Source organism: Eubalaena glacialis, chromosome 2 (assembly GCF_028564815.1).
Source record: "Eubalaena glacialis isolate mEubGla1 chromosome 2, mEubGla1.1.hap2.+ XY, whole genome shotgun sequence".
Classification (NCBI taxonomy): domain Eukaryota; kingdom Metazoa; phylum Chordata; class Mammalia; order Artiodactyla; family Balaenidae; genus Eubalaena; species Eubalaena glacialis.
In genome coordinates this window covers 166,783,361-166,803,998 of record NC_083717.1, presented here as the reverse complement: position 1 = coordinate 166,803,998, position 20,638 = coordinate 166,783,361, and the positions used below count along the sequence as shown (strand labels likewise).

Below are 20,638 nucleotides of genomic sequence, written 5' to 3'. Positions count from 1 at the left end.
TACATATATACATGCATATATCACATCTTCTTTATCCATTCATCTATTTATGGGCGCTTAGGTTGCTTCCATATCTTGTTTATTATAAATCCTGCTACAATGAACATCGGGGTGCATATATCTTTTTGAATTAGTGTTTTTGTTTTCTTTGGAAAAAACACCCAGCAGTGGAATTGCTGGATCATATGGGTGTTCTGTTTTTATTTTTGAGGAACCTCCATACTGTTTTCCAGAGCAGCTGCACTAACTTATATTCCCACCAATGGTACATGAGGATTCACTTTCTCTACATTCAAGCCAGCACTTGTTATTTGTTGTCTTTTTGATAATGGCCATTCTGCAAGTGTGAGGTGGTATCTCATTGTGGGTTTGATTTTCATTTCCCTGATGGCTAGTGATGTTGAGCATCTTTTTTATGTGCCTGGTGGGTATCTGTATGTCTTCTTTGGAAAAATGTCTGTGCAAGTCCTCTGCCCATTTTTTTTTTAATCAGGCTGTTTGTTTTTGTCATGTTGTGTTGTATGAGTTCTTTGTCTATTTTGGCTGTTAACCCCTTATCAGATATATTGTGTGCAAATATCTTCTCCCATTCAATAGGGTGCCTTTTCATTTTGTTGATAGTTTCCTTTTCTGTGCAAAAGCTTTTTAATTTGATATAGTTCCATTTGTTTATTTTTGCTGTTTCCCTTGTGTGAAGAGACATATAAAAAAAAAATTGCTAGGACCAATGACAAAGAGCATACTGTCTATGTTTTCTTCCAGGAGTTTTATGGTTTCAGGTATTATGTTTAAGTCTTTAATCCATTTTGAGTTTATTATTGTATATGGTGTGAGAAAGTAGTCCAGTTTGATTCTTCTGCAGGTAGCTGACCAGTTTTTCCAATACCATTTATTGAATAGATTGTCTTTTCCCACTGTATATTCTTGCATCCTCTGTCATAGGTAAATTGACCACATAAGCATGAGTTTATTCCTGGGCTTTCTCTTCTGTTTCATTGATCTATGTGTGTATTTTTATGCCAGTACCATGCTGTTTTGATGACTGTAGCTTTGTAGTTTAGTTTAAAATCAGGGAGCATGATACCTCCACCTTTGTTCTACTTGTTCAACATTGCTTTGGCTATTTAGGGTCTTTTGTATTTCCATAAAAAGTTTAGGATTATTTGTTCTAGTTTTGTGAAAAATGCCATTGATATTTTGATAGATTGCAGTGCATCTGTAGATTGTTTTGGGTAGTATGGACATTTTAAGGATATTAATTATTTTTAAAAAGTATCTGAAACTAACACAACATTGTAAATCAACTGTACTCCAATAAAAATTTTTAAAAATGAAGATATTAATTCTTCCAATCCATGAGCACTGTATTTATTTGTATTTATTTTTATCATTTTCAGTTTATTTCCTCATTGTCTTATGGTTTTCAGAGTATAGGTCTTTCATGTCATTGATTAAATTTATTACCATGTATTTTATTCTTTTTGATGCAGTTGTAACTGGGATTGTTTTTACATTTCTCTTTCTAATAGTTTGTTGTTAGTGTATAGAAAAGCAACAGATTTCTTTGTTTTAAAATTTTATTTATTTATTTTTGGCTGTGTTGGGTCTTCATTGCTGCACACAGGCTTTCTCTAGTTGCGGTGAGTGGGAGCTACTCTTTGTTACAGTGCGTGGCACGCGGGCTCAGTAGTTGTGGCTCACAGGCTCTAGAGAACAGGCTCAGAAGTTGTGGCGCACGGGCTTAGTTGCTCCGCGGCATGTGGGATCTTCCCGGACCAGGGATCGAACCTGTGTCCCCTGCATTGGCAGGTGGATTCTCAACCACTGCGCCACCAGGGAAGCCCAGCAACAGATTTCTGTATATTAATTTTTAAATTTTTATTTTATGTTGGAGTATAGTTGATCAACAATGTTGTGTTAGTTTCAGGTGTACAGCAAAGTGATTCAGTTATACGTATACATATATCTATTCTTTTTCAAATTCTTTTCCCATTTAGGTTGTTAAAGAATATTGAGCAGAGTTCCCTGTGCTATACAGTAGGTCCTTGTTGGTTATCTATGTATCTATCTATTTATTTATTTATTTTTAGCTGCGTTGGGTCTTCATTGCTGCATGTGGGCTTTCTCTAGTTGCAGTGAGCAGGGGCTGCTCTTTGTTGTGGTGCACGGGCTTCTCCTTGTGGTGGCTTCTCTTGTTTCGGAGTACAGACACTAGGCCACGGGCTTCAGTAGTTGTGGCACGTGGGCTCAGTAGTTGTGGCTCGTGGGCTGTAGAGCGCAGGCTCAGTAGTTGTGGCGCAAGGGCTTAGTTTCTCCGTGGCATGTGGAATCTTCCCTGACCAGGGCTTGAACCCGTGTCCCCTGCATCGGCAGGTGGATTCTTAACCACTGTGCCACCACGGAAGTCCTGGTTATCTATTTTAAATACAGCAGTGTGTACATGTCAATCCCCAAATTATTTTGTATCCTGAAACTTTTTTTACTGAATTTAATTATAAGTTCTAATAGTTTTTTTGGTGGTGTCTTTACGGTTTTCTGTATATAGTATCATGTCATCTGCAAACAGTGAGTTTTACTTCTTTCTTTCCAGTTTGGATGCCTTTTATTTCTTTTTCTTGTCTGATTGTTGTAGCTAGGAATTCCAATACTGTGTTGAATAAAAGTGGAAAGAGTTGGCATCCTTGTCTTGTTTCCTGATTTTAGAAGAAAAGCTTTCAGCTTTTGAACATTGAGTATGATGTTACATTATACATGAGTATGATGTTGCATTGTACATGAGTATGATGTTGCATCATACATGAGTATGATGCAGCATTAGCTGCAGCTTGTCATATATGGTTTTTGTTATGCTGAGGTATGTTCCCTCTATACCTACATTGTTGAGAGTTTTTATCATAAATGGATGTTGAGAGAAAAGGTTTTCCTGCATATATTGAGATGATCATGTCATTTTTATTTCAATTTATTAATGTGGGATATCACATTGATTGATTTGTTGATACTGACCTGTCCTTGCATCCCTAGGATAAATCCCACTTGATTGTGGTGTATGATCTTTTTAATGTGTCATTGACTTCAGCCTGCTAATATTTTGTTTGGGATATTTACATCTATTTTATCAGCCATAGTGGCTTGTCTTTTTCTTTTTTTTTGGTGGTGTCTTTGTCTGGTTTTAACAGGGTGATACTGGCCTGTAGAATGTGTTTGGAAACCTTTACTTTGAACTTTTCAATTTTTTGGAATAGTTTGAGAATGATAGGTGTTAACTTTTGTTTACTATTTGGTAAAATTTTTATTACTGACTCTATTTCATTATTGGTAATCAGTCTGTTTATATATTCTATTTCTTCCTGATTCAGCCTTGGGAGATTATATTTCCTAGGAATATATCCAGTTCTTATAGGTTGCCCATTTTATTGGCATATAATTGTAGTTATCTTGTATGATCCTTTGTATCCTTGTTTTTTACCCATTCAGCTGCTCTATGTATTCTGATTGGAGCATTTAGTCCATTTACATTTAAAGTAATTATTGATAGGTGTGTACGTATTGCCATTTTGTTAATTGTATTCTGGTTGGTTTTTGTAGTTGTTTTTTGTTTCTTCTTTCTCTCTTCCCTTGTGATTTGATGACTATATTTAGTGTTATGTTTAGATTCCTTTCTTTTTTGCATGTGTGTATCTCTTATAGAATTTTGTTTGTGTGGGCCAGGAGGTTTATTTATAGAAATCTACATATATATGTGATTATTTTAAGTTTCTGATCTCTTAATTTCAGACACATTTTAACCACTCTGCATTTTTACTCTCCCCACCTCACCCCACTGTTTACTGTTTGTGACATCATATTTTATATCCTTTTGTTTTGTGTGTATCTTAACTACTTATTGTGGATATATTAGGTGATTTGACTACTTTGTCTTTTAACCTTGCTTTATTAGTGGTTGAACTTGTACCTTTACTGTGCCTTTACAAATGACATTTTTTCTTTCATACTTTTAACGTTTCTAGTTGTGGCCTATTCTTTTCTACTTAGAGAAGTTTTTTTTAACATTATTTTCTAAAGTAGTTTAGTGGTCCTGAACTTTTATAGTTTTTTCTTGTCTTTAAAACTCTTTATCTCTCCTTCAAATCTGAGTGATGGCCTTGCTGGGTATTCTTGATTGTAGGTTTTTTCCTTTCATCATTTTAAATATATCATGCTGTTCCCTTCTGGTCTGCATATTTCTGCTGAAAAGTCAGCTGACATTTTTATGGGAGTTCTCTTGTATGTTACTAGTTGCTTTTCCCTTGCTGCTTTTTAGTACTGAATTTTAAAAGTTCTTTATATATTCTAGATACAAGTCACTAACATATATGTGATTTGGAAATATTTCTTACCATTCTGTGAGCTGTCTTTTCAATTTTTTAATGGTATCGTTTGATGCATAAAGGTTTTCAATTTTGATGTCCAATTCATTTATTTTTTCTTTTGTTGCTTATACTTTGATGTCAAACCATTATCTAATCCAAGGTTACAGAGATTTACTTCTATATTTTCTTCTAAGAATTCTGTAGTTTTAGCTCTTACATTTATGTCTTTGATCCATTTTGAGTTAATTTTTGTGTTTGCTGTGAGGTAGGATTGAAATTCATTCTTTACATATGGATATCCTGTTGTGTCAACACAATTTGTTGAACAGACCATTCTTTCTCCCTTGAATTTTCTTGTCAAAAACCAACTGACTGTAAATGTAAGGATTTATTTCTGGAATCTCATGTCTATTCCATTGATCTTTTCGTCTGTCCTTATGTATGTATCACATTGTTTTAATTACTGTTGCTTTCTAGTAAGTTTTAAAATTGGGAATTGTGAGTCTTCCGGTTTTATTCTTTTTTGTCAAGATTATGGGTTTCTTGAGTTTCCATAGGAATTTTAAGATCAACTTATCAGTTTATGCAAAGAAGCCAGCTGGAATTTTGATGGAGATTGCATTGAATCTGTAGATCAATTTGCAGAGCATGTTAGTTTGCCAGGTCTGCCAGCCACAGATAGGGTGGCTATAACAACAGAAATTTATTTTCTCACAATTTTGGAGGCTAGAAATCAAGATCAAGGTGTCAGCAGTTTCTTTTTTCCTGGGGGTCATGAGGGAAGAGTCTGTTCCAGGACTCTCTCCTTGGCTTGTGGATGACCATCTTCTCCTTGTATCTGCACATGGTGTTTTCTCATACATATTTGTATCCTAATCTCCTCTTATTATAAGGACACCAGTCATATTGGACTATGGCCCACGCATATGACCTCATTTACCTTAATTACCTCTTTAAAGGCCTTATTTTCAAATACAGTCACATTCTGTGGTACTAGGGATTTGAACTTCAACATATGAATTTTGGGGAGCCACAATTCAGCCCATAATAGCGAGTACTGCCATCTTAACATAGACTAAGTTAACTCAGACTTAATATTAAGTCTTTTGATCCATGAAATGGGATGTCTTTCCGTTTCTTAGGTCTTCATTATTTTTATTCAGCAATGTTTGGTAGTTTTAGAATCTGCTTTTGAGAAAACCCAAACATAAATGCTCTCAGATTTAGAAGATAAATTTCCTGTATTTTCTTCGAATACTTTTATCCTTTATATTTTGAAGTGATCTTATTAAGTGCAACAAGTTTAGAGTTGCTATATCTTTTTGGTGAATTGAACTTTTGAAAAATCATCATGGTCTCCTTTACCTATAATAATACTTGTTTGCTTTGGGCTCATTTGGACTGATGTTAATACAGCAACACAAGTTTTATTTTTTGTTAGTATTTGCCTGATGTGCCTTTTCTGTTTTCCCTTTTTAATTTTTTAAAAAATATTTTTAAGTAGTTGGTATATCTCCAAGTAATGGCCACAGCTAATTTTTTAAAAAATCCAGTCTCACAATCCACTTATGTTAACAGGGAAGTTTGATCCATAGATAATTATTGTGATTACTGATATATTCAGATATTTCTACCATTTTATTGTGTACTTTCTCTATGGTTCTTTTGTATTTCTTTCTTGCCCTCTTTTGGATTTGATGAGGTTTTCCTTTTTTTATTGGATTCTCTTCTATTCATTTGTAATTAAACATTCTTTTCTCTTAGTAGTTACTTTTGAATTTTTGAAAAGGTAACTGTTATTTTAATGACTACTCTTGAAATGTTAACAGAGTGGACAGTTAGTATCTTTATCTTTCTCTCAAATATGACAAAGACCATAGAATACACTTGTCCCTCAGTATCCAGTTGGTTTCAGGACCCCCAAGGATACCCAAATCTGCAGATGCTCAAGCCCTTATATAAAATGGAATAGTATTTGCATATAACCTATGAATATTCTCCCATATAGTTTAAATCATCTCTAGATTATTTATAATACTTAATATAATACAAATAGTTGTAAATACAATGTGAAAACTATGTAAATAATTACCTGCACATGGCAAATTCAAGTTTAGCTTTTGGGAACTTTCTGGAATTTTTTTTTCCTGAATAGTTTTGATCTGCAGTTGGTTGAATCCACAGATGCAGAACTCATGTATTTAGAGGGCTGATTGTACTTTAACTCTGATCACCCTTTTCATTTTTCATATTATTGTTGCTTCCTGTTTCTATGGCTTTAGTGTCTGCTTTTATTTTTTTATTTTTTTTTTGGTTTTGATTGAATTGTACTGAATCTACAGATCAGTCTGAGAAGTGACAGCTCCGTAACGCAGAGTTTACATTTGAGTTTCTAAAACTTAAGTTCCTGAGGGCCAGTGGCCATCCCGGCTTCAGGGAGTCCACAGAAGGCAGGGAGTTTTCAGTGGACTTGCCCCGTGGGGCAGTCAGGAGGACAGCAGCAGGGGGTCCAGAAGTGCCTTTAAACACGCGAGGGCCGCAGGCGCGGGCCTAAGTCCCGTGTGCCCTGGACCCGACTGGAGCAAGCAGGGAGCCCATAGAGGGGCTAGGAGAAGGGGGCCAGGCCTTGGAGGGAGGGGCTCGGGCCAGAGGCTCTCTAGGGCCAGCCTGTGAGGAGAGGGTCAGGGGGGGACTCCTGAAGGGGGAGCTGGCTCGCCCCCCGGTCTGGTCAGTGCTCCCGAGGCCAGTGCAGAGGCGCCACAGGTGTGCCCCAACCCGAGACAAAGGAGGTCCAGAATGGCCCAGAGGAGCCGGTGCCCCTGGGCATGAGCCAGCACTCCCCAAGCGGACAGCAAAGGCCAATGAGAAGGCGTTGTGGCTGGGCCCTGGGGCCTAAGCTGGCCGGCAGCAGGTCGGGGTGGAGCACCCTGGGGGAGAGGGGAGCCCGGCAAGGGAGGCCGGGCTGAGGCCATGTCTGCTGGCGGGAGGGGGACGGGGCAGGTGCCAAGAAGCCAAGCCTCCTGGGAAGGAGAGGGGCCTGCTCCGGCAGGCTGGGGGCACATCCTCCGGACACAGATGGCTCTTTGTCAGGGCGGAGCCCAGCTCCCCGAGCAGTCTCGGGAACAAAGCCCGCTCTGTCCACAGTGGCCTCCCCCTCCCCCCGCAGGCACCACCCCCAGGAATGGAGCAGAGTCCCCCCCACCCAAGGTTCCCATCAGGCGTCCCTGCCCAACACAGACACGCACACACACCCACACGCACACCCACACGCACACCAGGCACAGGCGTGGCCCAGGTGGGGTGTACAAAGGGAGCCCAGGATGAGGGCTCCAAGGGTGCATCCAGGACACTGCATCCCCCGGGGCCCTGACGCCCACCCTGTGCTGCAGGCCATGCCTGTCCGTCCAGCACCTGGGCAGCCCTGGACCAGCCCAGCCTCAGCCACCACTGCCCAGGGACCCCTCGCCCTGGGCCTGAGGGGAGCACCGCCTCACCAGACAGAGACCTGGAAGGGTGGCGGAGGGAGAGCTGGAGCCTCAGCCCTGCAAGAAGACCCTCCACTTCCGGGTCTTCTCCAGATCCTGAATGCCCAAGGCCACCACAATGGGCCTGCCCCCAGCACTGCAGGCTGCGGGGCTGGGTACTGCCCCAAGTGGGGACCCGGGGCCCGGGGCCCGGGGCCCAGCGTGCCTGTACCACCGGGGCTGTGTCTGTGTCACCCCTGCAGCTACCCGGCCTGGAATCTGCCCCTCCAAGGCCCAGCCAGGCTGAGGGGGGGTGCCCCCTGGAGAAGGGAGCGTCAGCGTCCAGGTGGCAGGATCCAGACGAGGCCGGGCAGGGCTCCCACCAGCCTGGCCAGCTCCTGCCGACACTGGCCCTGGAGCTGGCGCAGCACCACCTCCAGGTGGGCCTCCCGGCTCCTCAGCGCCTCAATCACCTCAGGGGCCCGCAGGCCTGGGCCCCCAGGCGCCCCAGCCTCAGTCCTCACCAGCCGGCGGGGCCCGTGGGGCTGGACCAGGCTGCCGCCTCGCTCGCAGGCCCGCCGCAGAGCTGCCAGGTCCTGCCCCACGGCCTCCCGCAAGGCCGTCCTCGCGGCGCTCCACTCGGGCCCACGGCCTCCAACCTGCACAGGGGACATGGCAAGTGAGCCGAGGGTGCCCAGTCTCACCAGGACCCTGGCTCAGGGCCCTCGGCTCTCCCTGAGCCCTGACCCCAGCCTCCAGCAGTCCTGCGGCCCCTCCCAGTGCCCAGAACCCACTGCTCCCAGGAATGGGGGACCAACTCCAGCGCCAGCTCTAAGGCCTGGCCCCTCCAGGCTCTGTCACCCTCACCGAGCATCTGAGCCCTAAGCCAGGGGCCGTGGGGCCCCGGGGACAGGGCCAGCAGCCTGATCACCCCCGACAGCCCTGCAGGACCTGAGCCCTCAGGACCACCCAGCTGCAGGCCCAGCTCTTTCACCGCGGTACTGCAGGGGGAGTGGGCCTGGCTGCCCCCAGCAGGCCAAGTCCTGCAGGGTCTGCTCAGAGCCCAGAGTGCAGACCCTCGGGGCACCCACCCCCAATCCCACCCACCACTCCAGGCGGGGTCAGCATGTCCTCTGCTCTATCGGCTTCCCACTTTCCCACCGCCCTCGCAGAGAGGTGGCATGGGGTGGCCCTGACCCAAGGGGACGCCAGGCTAAGGGGACGCCAGGCCGAGGACACGACCTGGTGAGGACACCTCTGGCCCGCAGGGCAGGCCCATCCCAGAGACCCTGCAGGCAGCAGGGAGCGCCAAGATGCTGTGCCCTCGGTGTCCCCAGGGAACTGCCCTGCCCCTGACCCCACCCCTCAGTGGGCACTGCTCTGTGGTTCGCAACAAGGAAGCATGAAGAGCCCTGAGCCCGGACAAGCACCAGCCCCACTTCTTTTGAGAAACTGCCTGCAAACGTCACCGATGCTTCCGCTGTCACTGCCCAAGAGGGCAGGGGGCTCCAGCTTGGCCCGGCCGGAGGGGACACGGCCGTACAGGGCCTGAACGAGCCACGCTGCAGGCCCCCAGGAAACACCCATGCTCCCCAGGGGTATCTGAGGGGAAAACCACGCCTGCAGTTTACTCTAAGATGCTTCAGAAAAAGGAAATCAATGCAGCGCACGTGGCCCACTGTTCACAGCCACAAACCCGGCGCTCGCCCAGTCCTGCTCATGGAGAGAGGAGGGTGGCGCCCAGGTGGGGTTGGGGGACCCACGTGTCCACCAGCAGGTTCAAAAGGCCACAGGGTGTGAGCGGAAGCCAGCAGGGACGACACCAAAACTGCCTCCGGCCTCCCAGGCCGCCCGCCGGGCCTCCACCGCCTCTCGCAGCTCTCCCTGCAGGGCCTGCAGCTCCCGCACCAGGGGCTCCAATGCTCCAGCCCCTGGCGTGGGGATCCTGGGCAGAAACGTGGGCTGTGAGGCCTCAGGGGGGCAGGCGTCCAGGACCGTGTCCTGCAGAGAGGGACCCCAAGTGAGAGGGTGGGCGGCAGGCCCGGGCCTCACAACCAGAGGCCCAGCTCCCCAGCCGGTAGGGACAGAGGCCCAGGGTCACTTCTCGCCCCCGGGTCGCAGCGCGAGCTGGACAGTGGCCCTCACCCCGGTGGGCCTGGAAGCCAGGGAGGCACAAAGGCCAGGCTTCCGGAAGGCCAAGGCCCCTGAGAAGTCTGGGCCTCCCCAGGAGCTGGGAAGGGTGGTGATGGGACAGACAGACATCTGGAAAGAGACACACACACAAAACCCACAGGCCCGGGTGTGAAACCGGCTTCAGGGCTGGGTGTGGGGGGCTTCCCTGAGACTTCTCTTCCTGTGTGGAAAATGGGAAGACCCCACCACCACCCCAGGGCTGCTGTGGTCAGACCAGGGGAGGGGAGGGGAGGGCAGGGGAGGGGAGGGGAGGGGAGGGGCAGGAGGTGGGTGGCACGCTTCCTGACCATCCACTGCCAGAAGACCAGCTCCCGGCGCCGCCACTCGAGGGCCGCCTGCAGCCGAGCGTTCTCCCTCTCCAGCCTCCGCAGCAGCTGCCGGCCACCCTCCGGGTCTCTGAGCAGCTCCGTTTCGGTGACAGACAGGTGGCCAAGGCTGCAGTCGCTGTGGCAGCCACGGGTATATGAGTGGATCTTGCCCAGGAGGGCGCACTGCTCCTGCTGACTGGCCATCAGGTTTCGCCACCGGAACCGCAGCTTTCCCATCAGCCACTGCAGGTGGCGGATGTCCACACAGCCGTCTGCTTCCACACTGGGGGCAGGAGGGCCAGGGCTGGCCAGGGCCTCGCACTCGCACACGTGCATCTCGTCGCCCAGCTGCACGCGGTTCTGGGCCAGCAGCCGCTCGGGCAGGGGCCCGCGGGCCAGGAGCCAGGCCAGGGCCAGCAGCAGCTCGCGGCCGCCCTGGGAGCCGTCGTCCGGGAGCTGTGCCAGGGCCCGCCTAGGGTAGCCCTGGGCGCGCAGCGCCAACTTCACAGAGCGGACCTGGGCCTCCGGGGAGAATGAGGCCGAGGCGTCGTCGGGCAGCTGCGGCGAGAGCACGCAAAAGAGCAGCCGCCAGAGCGCGGGGGCCGCCTCCGGACGGTCGAACTTGGCGCGGCGGAAGGTCTCGGGGCTGGGTCCGGCGGGCAGCGTCTGACTCAACGCGGCGATGGCCTCGGGCAGGGCCCGGGCCGCGTTCGCCGGGTCCACCCGGCGACGCCGCCGCCGCCGCCCCATCTGCTTTTATTTTTTATCAGTGCCTTCTTTCTTTCATTGATAAGGTTACATTTTGAAAAATTTATTGAGTTGAATGATTAGTTCTTCTGTTTTGTTTTTGTTTTATACTAATAAGTTTATTTAGGGCTATACTTTTCCTCTGAACACCAATATGGCTACATGTGTGATGGTTTTATATGCAGTACTGTTGACCCTTGAACACCTCAGGGTTTAGGGGTACCAACCCCCCATGCAGTCAAAAATCTGAGTATAACTTTATAGCTTTCCATCTTTGTCTGTGGTTCTGCATCCACAGATTCAACCAAGAGTGGGTTTATTGAAAAATGCCATGTATAAATGGACCCATGCAGTTCAAACTCTTGATATTCAAGGGTTAACTGTATTTTCATTATTGTTTCATCATAACTTAAAGATAGTTTTTAGCTTCCTTTAGCTCCTTTTTAATCCAAGTTATTTAGAAGCAGCTTTTGTATAAATTGAAATTTTTAATTTTTCTGAAGTAATTTCCACATTGTAATAAGTATAAGCATAGGAAAGAACTTAAGATGCAAATCAGAAGTCTTCTTTTCCTCCCCTCCTCTGTCACAAAGTCTCATGTTCATTGAGCAACCTCTTTTAACTATCTCTATTTTCTGTTTTCACTTCTTTTTATGGTTACCTCCATTATATTAGACACTATGCCTCTTTCTCTATTTCATTTATTTATTTATTTATTTATTTATTTATTTATTTATTTATTTATGTATTTATGGTTGCATTGGGTCTTTGTTGCTGTGCACGGGCTTTCCCTGGTTGCGGAGAGCGGGGGCTACTCTTTGTTGTGGTGCACAAGCTTCTCATTGGGTGGCTTCTCTTGTTGTGGAGCATGGGCTCTAGGTGCACGGGTTTCAGTATTGTGGCATGCGGGCTCACTAGTTGTGGCTTGTGGGCTCTAGAGCACAGGCCCAGTAGTTGTGGCGCACAGGCTTAGTTGCTCTGCGGCATGTGGGATCTTCCCGGACCAGGGCTCAAACCCGTGTTCCTTGCATTGGCAGGCGGGTTCTTAAACACTGTGCCACCAGGGAAGCCCTCTTTCTCTATTTCTTAATTTTTTCATTTTAGAATTGTTCACTGTCTCATGAACATTCTACTTACTCTTTCTTCTTCCTCCCAGTTTTTGATAAATGTATTAGTATTTTTGGCTCTTCTTTTGGTTTCATTTATAATTTTAAATAATATATTTGTCTTTATTTCTTGTTTCATCACCTTTCAATTAAATCTATGACTTTAGAAGATAGAGGTATTAGCAACCCCTGTGTTTTCCCAAGTGCTTAAACTTCCACTTTTCATCTCTCCCAGAAAGGTGTTAATGCTCCAAGTGGATTGTAACTTTTTGTTTATTTCTGATTTCCTTTTGTAGTATTTAGAGAATAAAGTCTGCATCATTTCTACTATTGAGACTTTGTTGAATTTTTTAATGTTTTGTACATTGTCAACTTCTATAAATATTCCAATAGTATTTGAAAAGAATATGTATTATCTGTCTGTTGGGAGCAAAGTTCCCTACTCTCTTTCTTACTCTATCTTATCTAATCAAATTTATTATTTATGTAGTTCATATTATATATAGAGATTTACTTATTGCTTACCTTACATCTGTCAGTTCCTGAGAGTTTAAATACGTATATGATTATTGTAGAACTTTAAGTTTCTTATCGTATATCTAAAATGTTTGCTTTATGTATTTAAAACTATATTGTTAGGTATATAAATGTCTGTGACTATTCTGACGTCTTGCTGGATTGCATATTTTATGAGTACGTGACTACCAGGAATAAAGACTATATTTCCCTACCTCCCTTGCAGCTTGATGTGGTCATGTAACAAAGTTCTGACCAATAGCATAGAGGCAGAAGTAGAATGTGAAAGTTTGGGAAAGTATTCTCAAGGGAGATAGTGTGCCCTTCCCCTTCCCCTTTCTTCTTCCTGTTGGCTGGAATCATACATGATAGCTGGAGCTGGAGCAGCTAGCTTTCCTTATGCCATGATGTGGAAGCTACTTAGTAAGGACAGCAGAGCTTGGGTGCCTGACACTGTAGAAAATAATCCTTGCCCTGTGCCCCTTACCTGCAATTTTTGTGAAGGAGAAATTAATTCTATCTTGTTTAACCCACTTTTGGGGGGATTTTCTGTCACTACCAACCATCTCTAACCTTAATGCTGTTTCTAAATTCTGTTGTGATAGTTCAGCTCTGTATCCCAGCAAGTCTCATAAGACTAAGGAAACTGGACTAACTTAGAAAGGGGGTTCAGATGCTAGGCAGCCAAAGAAAAGATAAATTATCCACTTCATTATGATTGGTGCAAGGAGTTTGGGATGAACTACAAAGTTAGAGGGAACAGTTCTTTAAAAAGATCACCCTCACTTTTGACACCAGTAGTAAGTTTGGGTGAGGCAAGGGTTCCCAAAACTACCCACAGTTTCAATAATTTTCCTAGAAGGACTCACAGAACACAATGAAAGCTACCATATCCCTGGTTATGACTTACTACAAGAAAAGATACATATGAAAATCAGCCAAGGGAAGATGTGTACAGGGCAGAGTCCAGGCATGTTCCTAACATGGAGCTTATGTTTTCTCTTGTGAGGTCAAGACGTGTTACTCTCCTGGCCTCGATGTGCAGTAATTTGCACAACCAGGAGGTTCACCTGAACTGCACTGTTCAGTTTTATTGGGGCTCCATTACGTAGGCATGATTGATTGATTGTCCACATGGTTGATCTCAGTCTTCAGTCTGCAGGTGGACTGACACTCAAAGCCCCCGCTCTAAATCACACTATTGGTCTTTCTGGTGTGGCCAGTCCCTACCCAAAGGTGTGGGCAGCCCCCACCCTAAATCATCCAGTGTGACCCAAGGCCCCCGAGCAAAGATACTGCTTTCAGGCATAACATTCCAGAAGCCTAGAGATCACCTTCTAGTAGCCAAGGGTAATGACCAGCCCTCTTGTTTGGTAGTGTTAATTCTTCAGTACACAATTGGACATTTTTAACGGCTTTCTCTTCATTTCTGTATAGAGCCTTTTAATCTGAAGCCAGAAGTTGTCTACATATACTCAGCCTCATCTTGTGTGACCACATGCATCCTGAGTGCATAATGACTTTATACTGTGGCTGTGTCTTCTCTTATTCTGAATTCTTAAATCTAAGTAAACTTGGTGCTGGGTGAAGCCTATTCTGTTTTGTAAATTTGTTAATCCAAAACCAAGACTATTGCTGCTAGTAGAGCAGAGTGTGTGTTACAATCTTCTATACCTTAATTTTTTCTCACACATTTCCCACCTCTGGCTTCAGCAAATTGTGAGACATTTTAAGTCTTCCTTCCGAATCCCTAATTTGGCTATTAGTCGTGTCCATTTTGTTTTTCAGCTCATCTACTGAATTGTGTATCTCAGCAATCATATTTGTAATTTCCAATAAATTCTTTTTCTCTGATTTTTAAAACTTGCAACTTTTTCTTCTTTTCTGATAAAATATTCTCAAATATCATATCTGAGGATGTCAGTGAGAGTTTTTTCTAAGTTGTATATGGTTCCCTGGATAATCTGTGTTTATTCTTGGGTCAGTGGTTCTGTTTGCTCAATGTGGTCCTTATGGTTCATGCTGTTGGTTTTTCCTCATGGTCCATTTATATTCACAAATGAAGGGTTAGACTCACTGATTTACATAGCTTGCATGTTTCTTCTGCAGTTGTACAAGTTTTTTGCCCCAGCAGCCTCCTCCTGAATGGGAAGTGACTGTAGGTTCTATATAAATGTGTGGGGTGTGTGAATGTCACTATCAGGCTTAATTTCAGGTCACTGAACATGCTGACTCACTGGGGACAACCTCCCTGTCCTATTAAAAAAGGAGGACTTTATTCCTTTTTCCTTAAACTGGAGATATTTATTTAGTATAGTCCCCTCCCTGGCCAGAGCTGCCTTTCCTCCTGTCCACCTCCCCCCCACCCCCATCCCCTGTCTATTGTGGAGGTTTTAAGCCTATATACTTACCAGTAGAAAGCTTCCCTAACCAGATTCTTCACATTTTATTGAGTGTGGTCTCAAGTATTAGCTGGGGCTAAGTGTCCCAGGGGCCTGTAGCTAGTTAGGATGTGTTTGCAGAAGAGTCTGACTGGTTCCGAATGCCACAACCATCCTGAATGCACTTTTAAATTAATTAACACTACCAGTTTATTTCTCTTTCCTGGAAAACAGGATAATATTTCCCAGCCTCCTTTGTAGTTCTGTAGGTTTAGATGACTAAGTTCTACCAGTGGGGTGAGGACAAAAATGATACCCCCTGGGCTGGTCATAAAACATGATTCCCTATATTCTTTCCTTTCCATGCTAATTTTGGAAGCCACTGCAGATGTTCCAGTTGGCAAAGCTACATCATAGAGAAAAGCCTGGATCCATAAGTCAAGGCTTAAATAAGAGCTAGTGAAGACTGGTGCCTAACTTGCTTCAAAATGTGAGGAGAGTGACAAAACTTGGGTGCAACCAAGATATCCTTCAGTAGGTGAATGGATAAACAAGCTTTGGTACTTCCAGACAGTGGAATATTATTCAGCAGTAAAAAGAAAATGAGCTATCAAGCTATGAAAAGACATGGAGGAGCCTTAAATGCATATTACTAAGTGAAAGACACCAATCTAAAAAGGCTGCATTCTGTATGATTCCAACTCTGTGACATTCTGGAAAAGGTAAAACATGGAGACAGTAAAAAGATCAGTGGTTGCCAGAGGTTGGAGGGAGGGAGGGTTGAATAGGTGAAGCACAGAGGATTTTTAGGGCAGTGAAACTATTTTGTATGGTACAATAAGGGTAGATTCATGTTATGATACATTTGTCCAAACCCATAGAGTGTACACCACCAAGAGGTAACCCTAATGTAAACTAGGGACTTTGGGTAATAATAATGGGTCAATGTGGCATCATCAATTGTAATAAATGTAGCGTTCTGGTGTGGGATGTTGATGGTGAGGGAGGTTGTGCATATGTGGGGGAAGGGGGTGTATGGGAAATTTCTGTCCTTCTTCTCAATTTAGTGTGAACCTAAACATGCTCAAAAAAATAAAGCCTTTAAAAATATAAGGCAATTTATTTGATAGAAAGTCAGGAATAGGTCTGGCTTCATATTTGATTGATCCGATAGCTCAATGATGACACCAAGAACGATTTCCTTCTGTCTGCTCTGACAATCACAGTGTCACATGGTGACTGCTGGAATAACTGGGGCTTCCGGCATCTTCGTTCATGTTTAATGGGAGGGAAAAAATCCAGAATTCCAAGTATGTCACCTAAATTACATACTTTCCCCTGGATGGAATGTTGAGATTGACTTAAACCCAACAGGGATGACCATCATTACCCTTACCATCAGGGTGGAGTTAGCTTTCCCTGATGCCCATAGCTGCAGAGGATGGCCAATTCCTGAATGAAAATCAGGAAGTCTTATACCAGGAGGAAGGGTAATGTTTGCTGGATAAGCACTTGACAACATCCCTGAGAGCAGTGGAGGAGACCCATTACGGTATTGGTGGCTTTCTAGAAGTTAGAACGAGAAAGGAATTTTTTAGAATTTACAGAAGGAAAATATGGGACTAATAAGAATTATGACTATTAGTGGGACCAATTAAGGAATTTAGAGGTTAACTTTTAGAAGACTCTTGTGTTTTAGATTTGAACTCAGAATTTGCCATTAGAAAAAAACATATTAGGAAACAAGAAGAAATTAAGCACACAGTATTTCACAGCAAGATGAAAATTCTCCCTCAGTTTATCTTCAGTTCTCAAAGTCAAGTGGGGATGATAGACACTGTGGAAACAATTCAGGTGAAGGGTTCAGTGGATGCCACCCCAAAATATGTCACTTTGGCATACTGACTAGAGCTAAAGGCACTTGAAAAACAGCAGGCGCCAGAAGGGCACTTATCCCCCGTTTTTTCCTTGAAAGCAGAAGAGGAGACTCCCATGTGAGCAGTGCCTTCCCTATACAGGAGGAAAGTTCAGTCTTATCACCAGAAATAGGAGTCAAGGCTGAGAGAGTTCTGCACATGACTGTCACAATCATTTCTCTTCCTTTAGTTTCCCCGTATATTTTACTTTTCCCCAGTTTGCACTTTCTTCAAACTACTGTATAAATACTTCGGTTTTTCCACTTCTTCGGGTCTTCATTTCCTTGTTGAGACCTTGATGTACATGTAAAAAAAAAAAGTATTCTTTTCTCTTGTTAATCTGTCTTATGTTAATTTTATTCTCAAGCCTAGTCAGAAACTCCAAAAGAGTATAGGTAAAATTTTTCCTCCCCTATACAGGTGAGAGAAGGTAAAACCACATGCATTCCTAGTAGAAATTTTGTTGATATTCGAATAGTAACAAGTATTGAAATAGAGCACAAAGGGATACTGTTGAGGTAACAGATGATGTCAAGGGGCTCTGATTAGCTAGATGTGGTCCAGTCAATGGCCACTAAAGGGATGAAGAAGCCTGAAGAGCACTGCCCTCTCCTAAAATGAGGTTTGATTAGTTCCTACCCCTGGGGCTTCTCCAGATCCAAACTGATGTCCATGCAGAACTGGTGTCCACGAACTGTTCAGAATGAAACCTCTTTTAGGAAAAGGAACAGTCCTCCTCCCTCCCTGCAGCTTCTAGGTTTAACTAGAAAGTATCAAGAAATTTTGAGATCCTATAAAGTGTGTAAGATAGAAAGGGTCACTCTTCCCATAAACCATTGCAATAGAATCCTTCACTATTGCAATAGTGTCCATGTGGGTACTTCACACCATATTCTTTTTCTAAAGTACAGTGGCAACTATATCACCCTCTTTCTTACCAATCTTTAAGGTCTCCCTTTGCCTGTACAATTAAACACATTTAAGACTGTCTATCACATAGCATTCTCCTCCTTTTGTAGTGTTTACACACTGCTATTTTATGTGTACCCTATACTCTAACATGGACAACTATACTTGAACACACTTGAGTTTTCCACCACTGAGCCTGTTATTTTGACTTCCTAAAATGTCTTCTGTATATAAGGAAAAACCTACAGTTCTCCTCCTGTGTCTTTCTTTTCTCTGTGTCTCCTTTACTACTCACACAGAACACTGCACTTCTGACACTGCTGGTTACCACATGTGCGGAGGTTTTTTTCTCCACACCAGGCAAATCTCTGAGACAACCATCTGGATGTCCTACAATTTAATTCAGTCCTAACACTATCTACCTGGAGATGGTGTCAGTTGCCTGAGGTTAAAGGCTCAGTCCCACAAAACTGCTCTCACCCCTCCTCAGCTGCCAGTTGCAAGTAGTAGGTCCCCAGGGTACCCACAACTTCTGTGTGATTTGGCAATAAATCCGAGGTTTCCACAACCCCCTCCTCAGGTTCAACTAATTTGCTAGAGCAGCTCGCAGAACTCAGGGAAACCCTTACATCAACTACCTTATTAAAGGAAATCACAAAGGATATAGAGAAACAGCCAGATGAAGAGATGCATGGGGCGAAGTCTGAGAGGGTCCCGACTACAGGAACTTCTGTCCCTGTGGAGTTGGGGTGCATCACCCTGCCTGTGTGGTAGTGTTTGCCAACCTGGAAGCTCTCCAAACCCCATACTATTGGGATTTTCTGGCGGCTTCCTCACATAGGCATGATCAATTATTAACTCAGTTTCTGGCCCCGCTTTCCTCTGGAGAATGGGGCAAGACGGCTGAAAATTCCAAGCTTCTAATCATGGATTGGTCTTTCTGGTTACCAGTCCCCATCCAGGAGCCATCCAGGAGCCCACCCAGAGTCGCCTCGATAGAACAAAAGATGCTACTAGCGCTTTTATCACTTAGGAATTTACAAGGGTTTAGGAGCTCTGTGCTGGAAGTTGGGAGAAAGGTACAGGCAGAGACCAGTACACATATTTCTTATCATTTCCACCTTCCGTCATCAAGTCCATCTTGCAAAACCTGACACATATATATTCACACACATATACATAGTTTAAATGGCAAATAACAAGGTAATATAATGTTGCCAACATATATTAGAATTATCTAATATATCTACTTCTGAAATACATAATGAAATGCTGCTCTAGGTCATGAAGAAACAGGTGAACATTCTAAAGGAATGGGAAATGTAGATTAAAAGGAATACGAATATTTTCCCAATAAGAGAGGGAAATATTCAACCTCACTAACAACAAAAACAAAAACAAAAAAGCACAACAATATGAGATTCTTTTCAACCTATAAAATTTATAAAATTATAAAAATTAGACACACACACACCTATACACACACATTACACCAGTATTGACAACATGGCTGTCTCATACAGTGTCTTTGATGGTGTAGTTGATTGTTTCTGGTATGCATAGTAAAGGATCATAATACTGTTCAGAAGTTTGACCCAGTAATTTCCTTTCAAAGAATCTCTCTTAAAGAAATAATCAGTGACACACAAAGACTTATACATGTATATGTCCCTTCACCATAGGAACGGACTTTATAAAGAAAAACTATCAACAATGTCAAGGGCTAACAACAGGGGATTGATTAAATGAAGGGTAGTAGCACCAATCAATGGAATACACATCACTGTTTTTAAAAAGTCATGTATTTGAAGAATATAATAACATGGTAAGAAAAACTTCATACAGTACTGAGGTAAAACGGATGTACACTTACTTGAGTAAAAACTCAATACACACAACAACAAGCCTAGAGGAAAATGGAAATATTCTAAAATGTTAAGTGTGCTAGTTTCTAGTGAATGGATTATATGCAACTCCTTTTCTAGTGAATAATTTTCTCTATTTTCCAAGTTTTCTATGAATTTTTATTACTCTAGATTCAGAGAAAAAGAGATCCTATCAGTTAAGATCCATATCAAAAGCCACTATCACTCTGAATTCTTTTCTAATCTTCACATCATAGTATGCAGTTTCACTCTCCCCTCCTGAACACGTGCCTGTGGTGTCTCTATTTCCCCTTTTCTTAGATCCTCCTACTCAAGAGAATTTAAAGAGGAAATCATCTTTGTGTCTTTTGAAATACATGGTATACAATTTAACTTCATCATTAATTGGCCCCCAAATTTCTGCTGCTTCTGCCTTTTATCACTCATTATCAGCCTCTAGAGAAGCCTGACACTCCAGCTTGATAGGTGGCGAGATTCCTTCAAGTGTCACGGAAGACGCTGTTTACAGAAAGTAGCGGAAAGAGACATACAAAGAGAGGAAAGAGGAAGAGGAGGGCAAATCACATACACATTGTTAACAATCAAGGGAAGGAGTGTAGGCATTTTGAGTTGCCTGTCAACTCCCGCAAAACCATACTACTATGTCAAGGGTTTAAACACGGTTCCAGATCTACTCTTTCAACATCAATGCCCTGAAATACCCCTACCCTCACACTGCAAGTCCAGGAACTCCCCTGAGAACTTAGGCAGGAGAAAGACGAGCCACTTCCTTTGCCTGTGGCTGGGGCTGCTGCCCTGCACAGGGCATGGACGGGCTCAAGAGAGAAGAAACTTGATGTGGGGAGCCGGGGCCCCAGCTC

At 44.0% G+C, this 20,638-nt stretch overlaps 2 protein-coding genes across 2 annotated transcripts in view; one reads left to right on the top strand and one right to left on the bottom strand.

Moving 5' to 3' along the window:
* Positions 1-20,638, top strand: part of HEATR4 (HEAT repeat containing 4) — a 90,336-nt gene that overhangs the window by 3,797 nt on the left and 65,901 nt on the right. The window lies entirely within an intron of this gene.
* LOC133085586 (tubulin epsilon and delta complex protein 1-like) lies at positions 8,038-11,067 on the bottom strand. Its single transcript, XM_061182711.1, has 3 exons — positions 10,297-11,067; positions 9,638-9,817; positions 8,038-8,475 (listed from the first exon to the last, which is right to left on the bottom strand). Exons 1-3 carry the CDS (start codon positions 11,065-11,067, stop codon positions 8,152-8,154), a joined length of 1,275 nt encoding a protein of 424 aa, XP_061038694.1. The 3' UTR covers positions 8,038-8,151.

Excerpts from the sequence above, each read along its gene's own strand:
- LOC133085586 (XM_061182711.1), bottom strand. The coding sequence starts at position 11,067 with ATGGGGCGGCGGCGGCGGCGTCGCCGGGTGGACCCGGCGAACGCGGCC. Across the intron at positions 9,818-10,296 it reads TGGTCTTCTGGCAGTGGATG|GACACGGTCCTGGACGCCTG; the intron begins GTCAGGAAGCGT and ends CCCTCTCTGCAG. Across the intron at positions 8,476-9,637 it reads AGGCCGGAGGCAGTTTTGGT|GTTGGAGGCCGTGGGCCCGA; the intron begins GTCGTCCCTGCT and ends TCCCCTGTGCAG.